Source organism: Anomaloglossus baeobatrachus, chromosome 6 (genome assembly GCF_048569485.1).
Source record: "Anomaloglossus baeobatrachus isolate aAnoBae1 chromosome 6, aAnoBae1.hap1, whole genome shotgun sequence".
NCBI classification, from domain to species: domain Eukaryota; kingdom Metazoa; phylum Chordata; class Amphibia; order Anura; family Aromobatidae; genus Anomaloglossus; species Anomaloglossus baeobatrachus.
In genome coordinates, this window is record NC_134358.1 from 152596099 (window position 1) to 152612230 (window position 16132).

General features: G+C 43.5%; 1 protein-coding gene across 1 annotated transcript in view; it reads right to left on the reverse strand.

Annotated features, from left to right (window-relative positions):
- Positions 1-14309, reverse strand: part of TTR (transthyretin) — a 33913-nt gene extending 19604 nt beyond the window's left edge. Inside the window, exons 1-3 of the mRNA XM_075316046.1 lie at positions 14226-14309; positions 8804-8949; positions 789-924 (exon numbers count right to left, since the gene is read on the reverse strand). Coding sequence (XP_075172161.1) covers positions 789-924; positions 8804-8949; positions 14226-14309 — 366 coding nt within the window. The remainder of the gene's footprint in view (positions 1-788; positions 925-8803; positions 8950-14225) is intronic.
- Between the last annotated feature and the right edge of the window lie 1823 nt (positions 14310-16132).

The window sequence follows — 16132 nt, forward strand, 5'->3', positions numbered from 1 at the left end:
AGGATAGGCCCGGGCGCAGGGGCAGCAGGCATCACTGCTCCAGCACCGCAGACCGCCGCCAGCTGCTCCCGCAGCACGTCCACACCCAGGACCTCGGATGCCCCGCGCACCAACTCCATCAAAGCGGCGAGGTCAGCCATCGCAGGGGGATGCAGCACAGACGTCCTGGGGCACAAAGTTCACGGCGACAAAAGGGAGGTAACATTTTCTACACCCCCTTTTATACCTCCTACTACACCCCCACCCCTTCCTTGCTCTCCTCCAATCCCCCCTTCAGTACCATCCACCAATCCTATGCCCCCATATACCTCCCCCATCCTAACCAAACCCTTAACTCCTTACTACCCTGCACTCTCCCGATCGTCATGGGCCTGTTCACCCCTATGGGGCTCACTGCCCTTCTTTGCTGTGACTACCATAGACCCTGAGAATGTGTTCTGAAAAATACAGTTGGAATGGAAAACTTGCTTCAGATTTATTGTCTATGGGACCGTCCGGAGCAGGCACATTGTCTGAATTGGTTGGAGTCCAACTGGATGGATTCCAGCTTTTAGCAGATATGACCTATCCACAGGATATGCACATCCTCTAGATTTCTATGAACCTATCCCTGGTCATAGTGGTGGTTTAGGAATGAACGTTAGATATTGTATATAATAGATTATTAGGTTCCAATTGATCAAGGAGTTTTCACCACTTTTTTGGCTTAAAACTCCTTGAAATTTTGCAAACTTTTTGATCAATTCTTTAGATTGTTAGTTTATATTAACATATTATTATGTACTTACATCTACATATTCATGGAATGGTGAAAGTCCAAGCTTGCTCCAAAAACGCTTGGTTGCAAGTTCCAGCTTATAAACTCCTTCAACAAAATCTTGTTCGCTGACGAGATCATGGATTTCTCCTTCTTCAGATGTTACTCTTAGAAAAGAGACACATTTATACTGTTATCATGTTTTCTATATTGTTATCATGTTATTCCTAGCACCTTACAAGATCTTAGCTAATGTTAGCATTGGAAGTTATATAAAAAAGCCAGAAACAGTGTTTCATGCATATACATTGTTCAATCACTAAACACATTGCAGGTCACAGCAATTCACAAGTTCTAATTTTCAATACAATGCACAGGAAAAGCATATTGTTTATTAATATATAACCAGTAAGCTTTATCCTACCAAGTGTCTGGTCAGGGCATAGTTATAATGGGTGGAACAGCATCAGGTGAGGTGCGACTAATAACTCTGCACCCATCATAGCTCTACTACAGTATAATAAATGGCACATGGTATGTAAGGGCATCTCTGAGTCTTACAATATTGGTAAAAACCTTAATAGAAGCATCAGTTAAGTAGCCAAGGTGGAATAACATGGTGATGTCCTGTGTGTACCCTGGCACTATGACATCACCATGACACTGCGCCCACGCCGAGACACTGACTGTCTTGTACTTATAGGAAGCTGTGGGGGCATCATACTGTGTGAGGGGCGTTGATGGGGCATCATACTGTGTGAGGGGAGTTGATGGGGCATCATACTGTGTGAGGGGAGTTGATGGGGCATCATACTGTGTGAGGGGAGTTGATGGGGCATCATACTGTGGGAAGGGAGTTGATGGGGCATCATACTGTGTGAGGGGAGTTGATGGGGGCATCATACTGTGTGAGGAGAGTTGATGGGGCATCATACTGTGTGAGGGGAGTTGATGGGGCATCATACTTTGTGAGGGGAGTTGATGGGGCATCATACTGTGGGAAGGGAGTTGATGGGGCATCATACTGTGTGAGGGGAGATGATGGGGCATCATACTGTGTGAGGAGAGTTGATGGGGCATCATACTGTGTGAGGGGAGTTGATGGGGGCATCATACTGTGTGAGGGGAGTTGATGGGGCATCATACTGTGTGAGGGGAGTTGATGGGGCATCATACTGTGCGAGGGGAGTTGATGGGGCATCATACTGTGTGAGGGGAGTCGATGTGGCATCATACTGTGTGAGGGGAGTTGATAGGTATTGTACTGTGTGTAGAAGAGTTAATGGGGTATCATACTGTATGTAGGGTTCTGGGAGTGGAGTTGTACTGTATGGTGGACTGTAGTGGCTTCATTCTGTGTATAAAGTGCTGTGGGGGCGTTATACTGTGTGTGGGGGAGGTGCTGCTGGGCACATTAACTGTGTGCAGAGGGTTTAGGAACCATCATACTGTGTGTATGGGTTTGTAGGAGCCATAATACTGTGTAGGGAAATTTTGGGGCCATCATATTGTGTGGAGGGCTGTGTCTACATGTTTTTTTATTTTGTTTCCAATAATCTTTCTGCGCTTTATAATTTTTTTTGTAGTGGGACTCATGGGGCATTGAAGTATATGTTGGGGGCTCAGGGGGCATTATTAATGTATGTTTGGGATAAAGATGGCCTTATTATTGTATTTGTGGGAACACAGACATTATTACTGTATGTGTGAGGGACACAGAAAGAAGACTTTCACAGTACGTCGTGAGACCCAGGCACGTTATCACTGTATGTGGGGAGAGGACACAAGGGATATTATTACTGTATGTGGGTGGGATTCAGTGGAGATTTTTACTATATGAGGAGGGAACTCAGGGAACATTATTTCTGAATTTAGAGGACTCAAGGGCATTATCCCTATATGTGAGGGGGCTCAGGGGACATTACTATATGTGCAGGAACTTGAGACATTACTATGGTACACAGGGTACTCATGGGGCATAATTACTATTGTTGAAGCACTCGAGACATTATTAATTGCTAAGGAGACACTCCAGAGAATTTTTTTATTTTTAAGATCACTCAGGGGGCAACGTTAAATGTTAAGGGTGCACTTTAGATCCTTTAATACATTATAGGTGCACTCGGTTTATTATAACCATCAAGGGGTGCAAAGAAGGCTTTATTACTTTCCAAGAGATAAAATTTAAACATTATTACATTGTTTACCATGTAGGGGTCTCACAGAGGGCATTAATATTTTATATTGGGCAACTTTTCTATCTTTAGAGTACAAGGGGAATTTTACTACATACTGGGCACAGCGTAAGACTTAGGCATTATTATGTGGGACAGTAAGAGGTACACAGTTACCATGCTAAATAGCAGCTCCAGTAATAGGGACAAATATGGCAGCAGAAGGTTCAACATTGGCTTGTCACCAGGATGGAGAGTTTGTGAAGGTTGGGATTAGAGGAGTGCAGTGCTGAAAATGGGAGAAGTCAAGTTTATATTTGCTGTAAACCCTGCAGTTGAATCGTGTCTCTCTGAAAGAAGTTGTCATAGCGGTCTGGGTCAGATAGCAAGGACAGTAAAAGTGAACGTTTCCATCAGAAAGAACGTCAACCATAAGTCAATATCTATAAATGCACTGTAATATTTTATTATAAAGGAGAGATATGTGGCACTCGACTTAAACCTGGGTGCTCAAGTTGTATTCCATATTTGTAAGAACTTGATTTGTAACAATTGATGCAGAAAAATAACAAGTATTTTATTTAAAAATGTCACTCTGTTGCATAAACATAACAAGAGAACTGTAAATAATACAGAAATACTATCAGATAGTCAAATTCAAAATATATATAACTAGATATATACAAAAAAATAGGCATGTTGGTACATGCAAAAAAAATATACCAATACATGTAAGCGAAAACATATTTTTTCCAAAATCACTATTGTTTAGGTGACCGTTATTACAATGGGTGAACATAGATAAGGTGTATGGGAGACACAATTAATGTACATGTAAATATGTACTGACATACGCGTATATACATGAAGTTAAAGACATATAAAGTAATGTTAGATAATGAACCTGGATAAATTGTATAATATACAGTGGCGTAACTAGAATTTGATGGGCTTTGGTACAAAATTTGGACCAGGACCACCCCAACACTCCAAAGCTCTATTATCCATCTCATCGTCAGCCCCCGACTTTCCCATGCTCTACTATTCTTCTTTCCCTCAGAAATTGACTTTCCCATGCTTTGCTATACATATTTCCTTCAGCACTCGGCTTTCCCATGCTCTGCTATACATATTTCCCTCAGCACTCGGCTTTCCCTTGCTCTGCTATACATATTTCCCTCAGCACTCGGCTTTCCCTTGCTCTGCTATACATATTTCCCTCAGCAGTCGGCTTTCCCTTGCTCTGCTATACATATTTCCCTCAGCACTCGGCTTTCCCTTGCTCTGCTATACATATTTCCCTCAGCAGTCGACTTTCCCTTGCTCTGCTATACATATTTCCCTCAGCACTCGGCTTTCCCTTGCTCTGCTATACATATTTCCCTCAGCACTCGGCTTTCCCATGTTCTGCTATACATTTTTCCCTCAGCACCCAGCTTTGCCATGCTCTGCAATAGATCTTTCCCTTAGCACCCAACTTTCCCATGCTCTGCTGTACATCTTTCTCTCAGCACCCAGCTTTCCCATGATATCAGAGCAGGGGAAGAGGCACCATAATGCGCTGCCCTGTGTATGCTTACATAATAAAAGAGTAATGTGGGCTGATTACCGTCATGATGTAATATCCTATCAACCCCTGAGCATACAAAATTAGTATGGTTGTCTTGGTGATGATCGCTATTTTGGTATTGGGCTGGAGGAGTCTGAAGAGGCAAATGGAATTGTCTTGGTAACGAAACTTTGTGATGAAATTTTTCTGGTGATTTTAGTGAACCGGAAGCAAACGGTTCTCAACTCTAAAGCTGGTGTCACACACAGCGACAACGACAACGACGTCGCTGCTACGTCACCATTTTCTGTGACGTTGCAGCGACGTCCCGTCGCTGTCGCTGTGTGTGACATCCAGCAACGACCTGGCCCCTGCTGTGAGGTCGCCGGTCGTTGCTGAATGTCCAGCTTCATTTTTTGGTCGTCACTCTCCCGCTGTGACACACACATCGCTGTGTGTGACAGCGAGAGAGCGACGAAATGAAGCGAGCAGGAGCTGGCACTGGCAGCTGCGGTAAGCTGTAACCAGCGTAAACATCGGGTAACCAAGGGAAGACCTTTCCCTGGTTACCCGATGTTTACGCTGGTTACCAGCCTCCGCTCTTGCTGCCAGCGCCGGCTCCTGCTCTGTGCACATGTGGCTGCAGTACGCATCGGGTAATTAACCCGATGTATACTGCAGCAAGGAGAGCAAGGAGCCAGCGCTAAGCAGTGCGCGCGGCTCCCTGCTCTCTGCACTGTGACATGTAGCTGCAGCACACATCGGGTTAATTAACCCGATATGTACTGTACCTAGGAGAGCAAGGAGCCAGTGCTAAGTGCGGCTCCCTGCTCTCTGCACATGTAGCACAGCGACGTTATGATCGCTGCTGCGTCGCTGTGTTTGACAGCTAAGCAGCGATCATAACAGCGACTTACAAGGTCGCTGTTACGTCACCGAAAATGGTGACGTAACAGCAACGTCGTTGTCGCTGTCGTTTAGTGTGAACCCAGCTTAAGAATGAAAATTGTGTTTGACATTGTTTTATCCCTTTCTATGTTAGTTTTACACATGATTTACATATTTTGTAATTTGTCTAATTTTGCCCACATATTTTTTTGGGATAAAACATGGTAAACACAAAGCCAATTTTTTCCCCAGATATCAGGAAGTTTATTATTCTGAGAGGGAAGTCAGATAATGCCAGAAAGAGGTATATATGGAATTCAACTGTTCTCAGAGTCAGGTGTCACATATAATAAAGAACAGCCCACATACCTAGAAGAGGACAACCACAGACAACTTCCTCCAAAGTTGATTACATTGTTAAGAAAAAGTCTGTATCCGATGTCCATAAAAGTACTGTACAGATTTCACACAAAATGAACACAGAATATTGGATCAAAGTGAGTTGCCAAACTGTTGTGCGACGGCTAAGAGTAGTAGGCTTGAATGCAAGCGTACCAGTCAAGAAGTCTCCTGCACATGGGACGGGAGCTAAAACTACAAGAACCGGGGTTCCCAAGTAGCTTCAGGCCACAGGGATTCATCTTTACCAGCGCAAGAAGGAAGGACCCACAGACTACCGGACTGGTTCTGACCTCTGAAGGATCCGGGATCGGCTGGGGCCCATCACGGCAGAGACCGGTACCCTGAGGCTGCACTTGAACTGTGAGTAAAAAGACCTAGAACCGCAGCAGCTGACTCAGCCTCTTATTGCCGTCGCCGTCGCTCCGTGCTTCAGTGCCAACGGCCATTACAGTCCTTCATCATCCTCCCCGGGTCCCACTCCACCTGTGGGGAGCAGAACCATCCTTGCTGCGACACCATCAGCCCCGGAGTACATCACTCGCAGAGACGGCTAATCCATGGCCGCGTACCACAGGTGGCGTCACGAGACAAACTTCCATTCCATCATCCTCCCCTTTTATTTTACACCTCGGGGCCACGAAGCTGGGCAGGGCCACCCATGACATCCCCAGACATGACATCACCGGCCCGGAGACGAGTACGTTTAACCCCTGCCCCGTGGGTGCTACATAAGCAATGAATTACTGTCTATGTTGTGATCAATATATAGTATATGCAAAACTTTTGGCAGTCAGTTTTCTTTTATTGAATGACCATACCTATATTCAAAAGCATTTTGGTTACAATTAAGGTGTTATATGATGATAACTTCAAGCACTTTTAATTCATCACAGGAAAATGGCATCATAATAACCAGACACAAGTACTAACACTTTAAAAAAATGCTAAACTTTTAGTCGCTACTGTATGCACCCATTGTTGTAATTATGGTCTCCTAAACAATAGTGATCTTGATAAAATGTTTTTTCATTATTTATCAGTATATTACGTTTGGATATACCAGCATCTCTTTTTTTCTATATACATTTATATGGATTTTGAATTTGAGAAGCTGATACTATTTCTGTATTATTTTCAGTTCTGATGAAGGCCAGATAGGCTGAAACGTTATATATATGGAATGGATTGACATTTTGAAAGAAAATCCTTGTTACTTTTCTCCTTCAATTTGTGGAGTGTTAAGTTCTTACAAATATATGTAATCTTTTAATATGTAGAGACCTGGTATCTACCAGTATATACAGTGGCATGTAAACGTTTAGACAAAAATGACTGTTATTGTGAACAGTTAAGTAAGTTGAAGATATAATAATCTCTAAAATGTATAAAGTCAAAGATGACACATTCCCTTTATATTTTAAGCAAAAAAACTAAAAATATTTTCATCTTTTACATTTGAAAAATGGGCCGATGCAAATGTTTGGGCACCCTTGGAGATTTGTGTGCCCAGATATCTTTGACCATGGTTTCAGACCTTAATTAGCCCATTAGAGTTAAGGCCGCTTTACACGCTGCGATATCGTTACCGATATCGCTAGCGTGCGTTCCCGCCCCCATCGGTTGTGCGACACGGGCAAATCGCTGCCCGTGGTGCACAACATTGCCCGGACCCGTCATGCCTACTTACCTGCCTAGAGACGTCGCTGTGACCGGCGAACCACCTCTTTTCTAAGGGGACGGTTTGTTTGGCGTCACAGCAACATCACTAAGCGGCCGCCCAATCAAAGCAGAGGGGAGGAGATGAGCGGGACGAACATCCTGCCCACCTCCTTCCTGCCTCATTGCTGGCGGGACGCAGGTAAGGTGAGGTTCCTCGTTCCTGCGGTGTCACACGGAGCGATGTGTGCTGCTGCAGGAACAACGAACTACATCGTTACCGCAGCAGCAACGATAATTGAGAAGGGACCCCCATGTCACCGATGAGCGATTTTGAACGTTTTTGCGACGATTCAAAATTACTCATAGGTTTCACATGCAATGACATCGCTAACGCGGCCGGATGTGCGTCACCAATTCCGTGACCCCAACGACATTGCATTAGCGATATCGTAGCGTGTAAAGCGGCCTTTATGGCTTGTTCACTATTATCGTTAGGAAAGGCCAGGTAATGTCAGTTTCACAGCTTTATAAAAACTCAGTCTCCTCTAACTTTGGGCCCAAAAACTAGGTACTAACCATGCACAGTGCCCAATCTTTTGCAGTGCTCCATTTTCCTTTTTGCAGTTTTTCAAATGTAAAAAATGACATTTTTTGCCTAAAATAAAAAGGAAGTGTTTTTAGCCTTTTAAAGATCATTTTATCTTCAACTTTCTTAAAATGAATGTGTTAGCAGGTTTTTGCTATATAAGCTGAGGACCTCATGATGTAGAGGTTAAAAAACAAAAAGCAACTGTGCTTCTATTATCTGTGTGTGCGCTATTGTTTACTTAACCTAATGGCTTTAGTACCCTGTGATTAACATTGCAGGACAAGAAATGCATATGTAGGGAAGTCCGACACGCCCCCCGTTGTGATTGACACCTCATAGTCAATCTATTGAGAGCCTGGTGTGGGCAGGACAGCTCTCTCAGCTCAGCTACATGCTTAAAACTCAAATCTTTGACTATGTGAGAACGGCTGCACCCAGTAATCTCTGTGATACACTGTTGGATTCAGTATCTCTATGCCTACATTATCTTGCTGTAAGATATGGTAGCAAAAACCTGGTGACAGATTCCCTTTGTTCATAATAACAGTAATTTTGACGGGGGGTGCCCAAACTTTTAGAAGCCACTGTAGTCACAATATGGTGGTAATTGGGGTCTTGGACTCTGCATAGTGATTTCATTTCAGTCACAGCATAGTCATCTGCTGTGATTAGGATGTGTCACCATAGTCATATACATATTTACCTGGTTACCTGGTTAGGGGCCCACTCAGATATAGTGTGTCCCCCCCACCTCTGTTGAACCCTTAGTTACTGTACTTATCTACCTTGATGACAGCAGGTCCCAACTCTTGTCCTCCTTCTGCCTGTGAACCTTGACGCTTAGTTTGGAGGCTGGAATTCCTCTTACAGCATCCAGTACTTTTATCATTAGTGCACACTTAGAATAAGTTTCGTCTTGTGCACCATGTACCTTCCAATGAGAAAAAGAAATGTAAATTGCTGTGTGATTTATGGATACAAAAGCTTTATTAGAACTTAAAGAAAATCTGTCACCAGGCTTTTTCTTCCCCACCTGAGAGCAGCATAATGCAGGGGGCACCCAGATTCCAGCGATGTGTCACTTACGGGGCTGCTTGATAAAATTGCAGTTTTAATTGGCTGCAGATCCAGCAGCTCTCTGAATGCTGAGCTTTGTATAACCCTGCCCATACCACCGATTGTCATCTCTCTCTCTACTCTGCATGACCAGAAAGCTGCAAACCATTAGAGTTATGGAGGATTACACGGCAGCAGTGATAATCTCCAGGTAATAAAACAGTGATTTTATCAATACTACAACAAGCAACACAGTAAGTGACACATCACTGGAGTCAGGGTCTTTATCCCTACATTATGTTGCTCTCAGATGAAGTAGCAGAAACCTGGTGACTGATCTGATTTCTTTTAAATTGAGCCTGTCATGGACCTGAAGCCTCAGAAATATCTAGTACTATCTAGAATATGAATCCAGCTTACAAATAATGTCTCTGATACCTGAGACAATAGATGTTATGATCAGAAAAAATAAACTTTAGTGCCACCCTGAGTGTATGAATATGTACGTGCCTAGGGACGTTCCTTCACTGATTGCTCTGCCTCTGGCTGTTCAGTTTGTTTTCATTTTCCCTTGAGCTGGATTAACATTCTCATGACTCTCTCTACGTCTTCTCTTCTGTGCTTGCCCTTCACACATTGTCTTTCCTTCTCAAACAGAAGAAGATGCAACGGGGCTGCACGTAATGAAGAAATGCCCTTCGCCCCCACCCCAGACTAACCAGGTTCATCTGCATATACCGAGGACAGCATTAATTAATATTAATTATTATATTCATTAATATTGTCATAGATAATGGTAAAAAAACGCAGGGACCAACCTGCGGGAAAAAAACGCATCAAAAACGCGGTAAAAACGCGGTGCATTTTTTGAACACAAGTGCGCTAATCTTTCAGACTCTCAAGAAATTTCTTGAGAAAAATCCTTATTCTAGTGCGCACAGGGCCTAACAGTTTATTTTTTTCTTAGATATTGTCACGCTCCCCGATGTCCGTGCAACGCTCCCCGGCTCCCCTGCCACGCTCCCCGGCTCCTCTGCCACGCTCCCCGGCTCCTCTGCCACGCTCCCCCGCTCCCGGACCTCGCTTCCCCGCTCCCGTGCCACGCTCCCCGGTCCCCCGCTCCTCAGCCTCCAAGCTCCCTCACCTGCGTCCTCCAGGCAACCCGGTCCCCGGTCCCGGCGCCCGTCTGCTGTCCTGAGCCGGCCCGGCACTCCTGCCTCCGGCACACCGCATCCTGCTCTGGCTTCTGGCACCCGGGCCTCGCGCATGAGCATTAGGGCGCGCGCACGGTCATTGACCTTTTCTTAAAGGGCCAGCGTCCTCCAACAGGATATTGAAGATGCAGGTACAGGGTATATAGAGGGTTCCTTTGCAAGTGGGCGGGGCCTGTTCTTCGTGTTTGCTAAGCTAGGAGTCAGGTCTCCCTGTGCTTTGTCCCGTACTTACCTATCTCTCTTGTAGAGCCGCTCCTGTCTCGCCAACCGGTCCTGACGGTTCCAGAACTCCTAACGGTGACTGCCCGCCATCTTCTCAGTCCCTACCGTCTCCAATCCCTGGATCCGTGTGGCGACCGACCTTCCCGCTCCGCTGGTTCCGGACCCTGCCTGACATCTTCTCGGCCTCCGAACCTGAGCTCCGTCACCCGGACTACCTTCAGAGACTCCGTGGTCCCAGGGACTTCTACACCCACTCCTCTGTACGGACTGTCCTGCTACCCGTATTGCTCCGGCTACCGGGCACCTTGCCCTCGGTGTGGTGCTCAGTCCAGTGGATCCACCTCCTGGGCCTACCCGTCATCCTGGTCCTAACAGGTATTAGGCTAGGGACCCACTTTGCGTTCACCTACTTGCAGTTCTAAACGCACGTTTTGGGCTTAATTGATTTGACCAAAGTTGCCTTTTTCAGAAATTTAGCGCTGAAAACGCATGCGTATTTACCGCGTTTTAGATGCGTTTTCAGCGCTTTTTACATGCTTTTCCACCTGCATTTTGATAGATGCGTTTTGAACATCATGACACTGCTAAATAAAGTTTAAATAGTCAAACTCAATGAAAAAATTGGAAAAAAAGAAACAAATCTATATTTTTGTGAAAAATAATGAAAATAGATTAATTTAATGAAATTATAGCGGTAATATGATATTTAATGGAAAAATAGCAATAATTTATTAAAATTCTTATTTTTAATTGTCGGACTATGTGTGTGTGTAAAGGGACATATGAAATCATTATTTTGATGTCCAAAAAGCATGCGTTTTTTAAGACCAAAACGCGTGTTTTCTGCACTGGAAAAGCAGGTAAAACGCAGGAATTTGGTTTTTGCCATTTCTCATAGACTTCAATGTTAGCAAAACGCATCCAAAAATGGCAAAAACAATTGACATGTTGCTTCTTTGAACGCATGGTTTTTGCCAAAAAATATGCAAATTAAACACAGCATTTTAAAACGCAAAGTGGGGTCTAGAAATCCCCATTTTCCATAGACTTTGCTGGGAAATCAAAACGCATGCCTTTTCGCATGAAAAAGGGGCTTCTCAAAACGGACCTAAAAAGCACCAAAAACGCAGGTGGAAACGCAAAGTGGGGCCCTAGCCTTAGAGGCATGATTGGGAAGCTGGAGTCACATTTAACATTGTGCTGGGGATGGTTTCTGAGTCTGCCGGGACCTGACAGATACATTTATCAAGGTGTATGGGAAGATTAATTGATATTACTCATATTGCTCTTGAAAGCTGAACAATGAAACCAAAACAGCTGTAGATTATGGAGTATAAAGTTACTTGTACAGTGGCTTCTTGAAAGGCTTTGCATCTTTGGACTATGGGTTTATCTAAAGTGTCAACCTGCTGTGTCTTCCAGAAAACATACCAAGTAGTGATGAGTGAGCACTATCATACTCGGGTGTACGATACTTGTAACGAACAGTAAAACGTTCAGTTGGGCACAACGCGAGTATTGAGTATAATAGAAGTCATGGGGAAACTCGTTCTTACAGAAAAATGTTTCAGTTCCCCATTGACTTCCATTATACTCAATACACAAGTCAAGCCTGTCCAAGCGTCCGACTGCTTGTCACGACTACTGAGCGCCCAAGCTCATCCCTAGTACTAAGATTTCTGATGGAACAATAGGGATGTTGAAGTCTCATCCACTAAGTCAGGATTGCCCCTGACTCTCCCAGGACCACCACCTAGCAAACCCTAAAACTTAAATTTTTAGGTGTTGTTTGCAAAATGGCTTCCTTTTTCAGTCCTGAACAGCTCATAGTTGCTAATATTGTGTCTGAAAATTCAACAATGTCCTAGAAAATCCAGGTCAGTTAGCAGGGATGCTCCAGAAATTTTCTGTCCTATGGTAAATCAGCATGTGTTCAATTCCCCTTCACAGGGTTAATGGAGCATTACACAGTACCCACATCAAGGGCTGTTTGTGTTATGCAGAATGGGATAAGTCCCCCGCAGCCATACAAGCTCTTATTAAACACAATCTACCATATAATCCTAAGCGTAATTATGAAAATGGGTTTCCCCAGCTCTACCCTTTTAACATAGCCACCTTTTGGTGCCGTAGAGCGTCACTCTGCTCTCCCTGCAGAGGTTAATGAGTAGATCGGTCGACATCCGGCCAAACTAAGACTCAATTGAATGCATCCTCTGAAACATATTTACAGATGATAATAGAATTTACTATTTTTTTTGAGTAATGTATTACCAATTTGTACAGCACAGAGTTGTAATAGAACTTTTCAGCACAAAACCTCAAAGAAATCTGATATTTTACAATATCCTTATTACATGTGTCACCACATTAATCCCAGAACAAATACACCAGTCTCTATAAGTGCTAAATTATATGAGATTATATAGAATATAGTCTTGTATACAATGAACATTAGTTGCACAGTTGCAGAAGTAAAATAGCAAAAACTCCTAAATACAAACATTTTGTGTTCAATGTCTACCTTATTACTGAAAAAGGATAAGGTTGAAATAGATCATGTCAAGGCTTTACCAATCAAATAATAAGCTAGCTAAGCAAAAGTATAATAGAAAAAGGTGGTGACGATTAAAACGTAGCTTTTAATAGCCTGTGATAAAATATAGAACCACACAACAAGAATTCGTTGTAAATCCAACCATAAAATAATTAGGGCCCAAGTCAGGTTCCTACTATTATAGAGATAGGACAAACGGAGACGGTAGGGAATGCCCCCACCGTGACCAAACTCGCAAAGGCGACAACTAGATTATTACGAGTGTCACACAAAATTGCACACCAATATGTACTGCACTTTAGTCCACAGAATAGTACTGGGCTTTAGTCTGCAGTATTAATGCCATGACCTGACAACTTTGCGAGTTTGGTCACGGTGGGGGTATTCCCTACCGTCTCCGTTTGTCCTATCTCTATAATAGTAGGAGCCTGACTTGGGCCCTAATTATTTTATGGTTGGATTTACAACCAATTCTTGTTGTGTGGTTCTACATTTTATTACAGGCTATTAAAAGCTACGTTTTAATCGTCACCACCTTTTTCTATTACACTTTTGCTTAGCTAGCTTACTGAAAAAGGATAAGGTCTAATGTATTCTAAAAAATTAGAAAGAATCATAACTGGCGCAATAAACAATATAGATATATAGATAAACAATATAATTTAGTAGATGTGAACTCTGCGCTAAACACATGAGAATAAAAGAACCAAACTCAAATCCTAATATTCCTCTATCAATATTTACCAAACACACGAGATTAATAATGATGGGCATATTGTACCCATTACCGTAACTGTCCATATTCTGAGTATATCATTCAGACTCCTGTGGCCCTTTCAATCCATTTTCAGGCATTATAAGATCTACGTGGTGCTTCAATGTTGCTTTCAGAATACAGAGCGTTAAACAAGGATATCAATATACAAGTCTAGTTCAGACTGATCTTATGGTGATGGAAGTGCCATGAGGACCTTGTTTTTTGTGCATCTGGACTTTTTTTTTTTTTTACAAATATGACATTTTCTGTGGCAAAAATTCTTATATTTTTCTCAGTTTTCTGATTTTATAAAACTCAATATTCCAAAATTGCTGAAGATGTACAGTAAGCGTATGGTCCTCAATATATAAATTCTAAAAGTAGATATTTGATTCACTTACCCATTTGACTGTATCACAAAACACAAGAACAGCCGTCAATACAGCAAGGAGTTTAAAACAAGTCATCTTCTGAGATACCAACATAAGCCGGGATGGAGACTGTGCGGTGAAATCCAGAATAGCCTATATACAAGCTAACCTGCTGATTCAGGTTATTGACTTGGTAAACAAGGGGAAAATAAGTAACCCATACAAGGCTCATGTTTGGAGAGATGTAAAGATATATGAAGAAACGTTTTGGACTGTGTTACAAATTCAGTTCTTTATTTTAGACTCCGTTGCTGATTGGCAGATTCATGAACTAATAGACAATAAACTGCAATTCTAGAGTCACATGAAGGAAATAACATGGGACTGACTTTTTCTAATTATAAGATTTGTCTAGTTTTAAATGTCCAATTTTATATAACCAATTTGTGACTGTTAATAGAGGGTGTCCTCTTTGGTATTCTCATCTTTGGGTCAGAGTGGAGAATGGTTGCAAAGAGCATCATCTGTATAACACAAGTTGTTCTGTCGTGTATTACACAGTACTGTGTTATGTTTAATTTGTCTTGTGGGGACAGTGTCGGGAAACTGAATACTGCTAAGTTCCCCTCTGTTACACAACTCTCCTGGATCCGTGCTTCGCTTCCTTTACCCCGATCAGCTAAACTCTGTTCTGCTCCACATCAGGCTTTGCAGATGACCAAGTGTGATCGAATGCGATGATCTGCCCTGGCTGATATAAAGCTCACCAAGACACACACCTGTGTCTAGGTTAAGATTCCCCAACCTGTGGCTTGCCAACCACATGTGGCTCGCAGGACCTTGATGTATGGCTCACAGCTGTCTGTCAGCTTTGTACATTAGCACAAGGTCTAACTAACTGCTATGAAGAGCAGGTATCCATATGGTGAAATTTGTGAGAGCCACGCAAAGAAAAGAAGAGCTATACTGGTGTCAGTATCAAATGATACTACCAGATAGAGAAGTTGCTTGGATCTGGATATGATAGTTTGGTGGGAGTGCCTGATGCGAGAATACCACAAGTAGGTAAGGTGGGAACCCCTGGATCTTGATATACTGCCTCAAAGTGATTTTTATAATGGGCGCTCTGGGTGTCACTACTGTTGGGGGAGGATGAGTAAGATCTGGATGTTACTATTCGAGGCGGTTAATGGGGGACGTAAATGTGGCCCGCTATCAGAGCAGAATATGGCTTTTATGGTAAGAAAGGTTGGGCAATACTGGTCTAGGTATTCAGAGCTTAATATAATCAAAACCTGTTTGCTTGCAGCTTTCAGTACCTCAGCTACCTTTCTGCCTGCAGCTCCCAGTACCTCAGCTACCTGTCTGTCTGCAGTTCCCAGTACCTCAGCTACCAGTCTGCCGGCAGCTTCCAGTATCTCAGCTACCTGCCTGCCTGCAGCATCCAGTATCTCAGCTGCCTGTCTGCCTGCAGGTCCCAGTACCTTAGCTGCCTGTCTGCCTGCAGCTCTTAGTACCTCAGCTACCTGTCTGCCAGCAGTTCCCAGTACCTCAGCTACCTGTCTGCCTGCAGCTCCCAGTACCTCAGCTACTTGTCTGCCTGTAGCTCTCAGTACCTCAGCTACATGTCTGCCTGCAGCTCCCAGGACCTCAGTTACTTGTCTGCTTGCAGCGCCTAGTACCTCAACTACCTGCCTGCCTGCGGCATCCAGTACCTCAGGTGCCTGTCTGCTTGCAGTTTCCAGCATCTCAGTTACCTGTCTGCTTGCGGCTTCCAGTATCTCAGTTACTTATCTGCCTATGGCTTCCAGTATCTCAGTTACCTGTCTACATGCAGCTTCCAGTATCTTACCTAAATGTCTGCCTGCAGTTTTCAGTACCTCTGATAAAGGTCTCCTGCCTGCCAGCAACCTCTAGTCCTTCAGCTATGTGTTCTG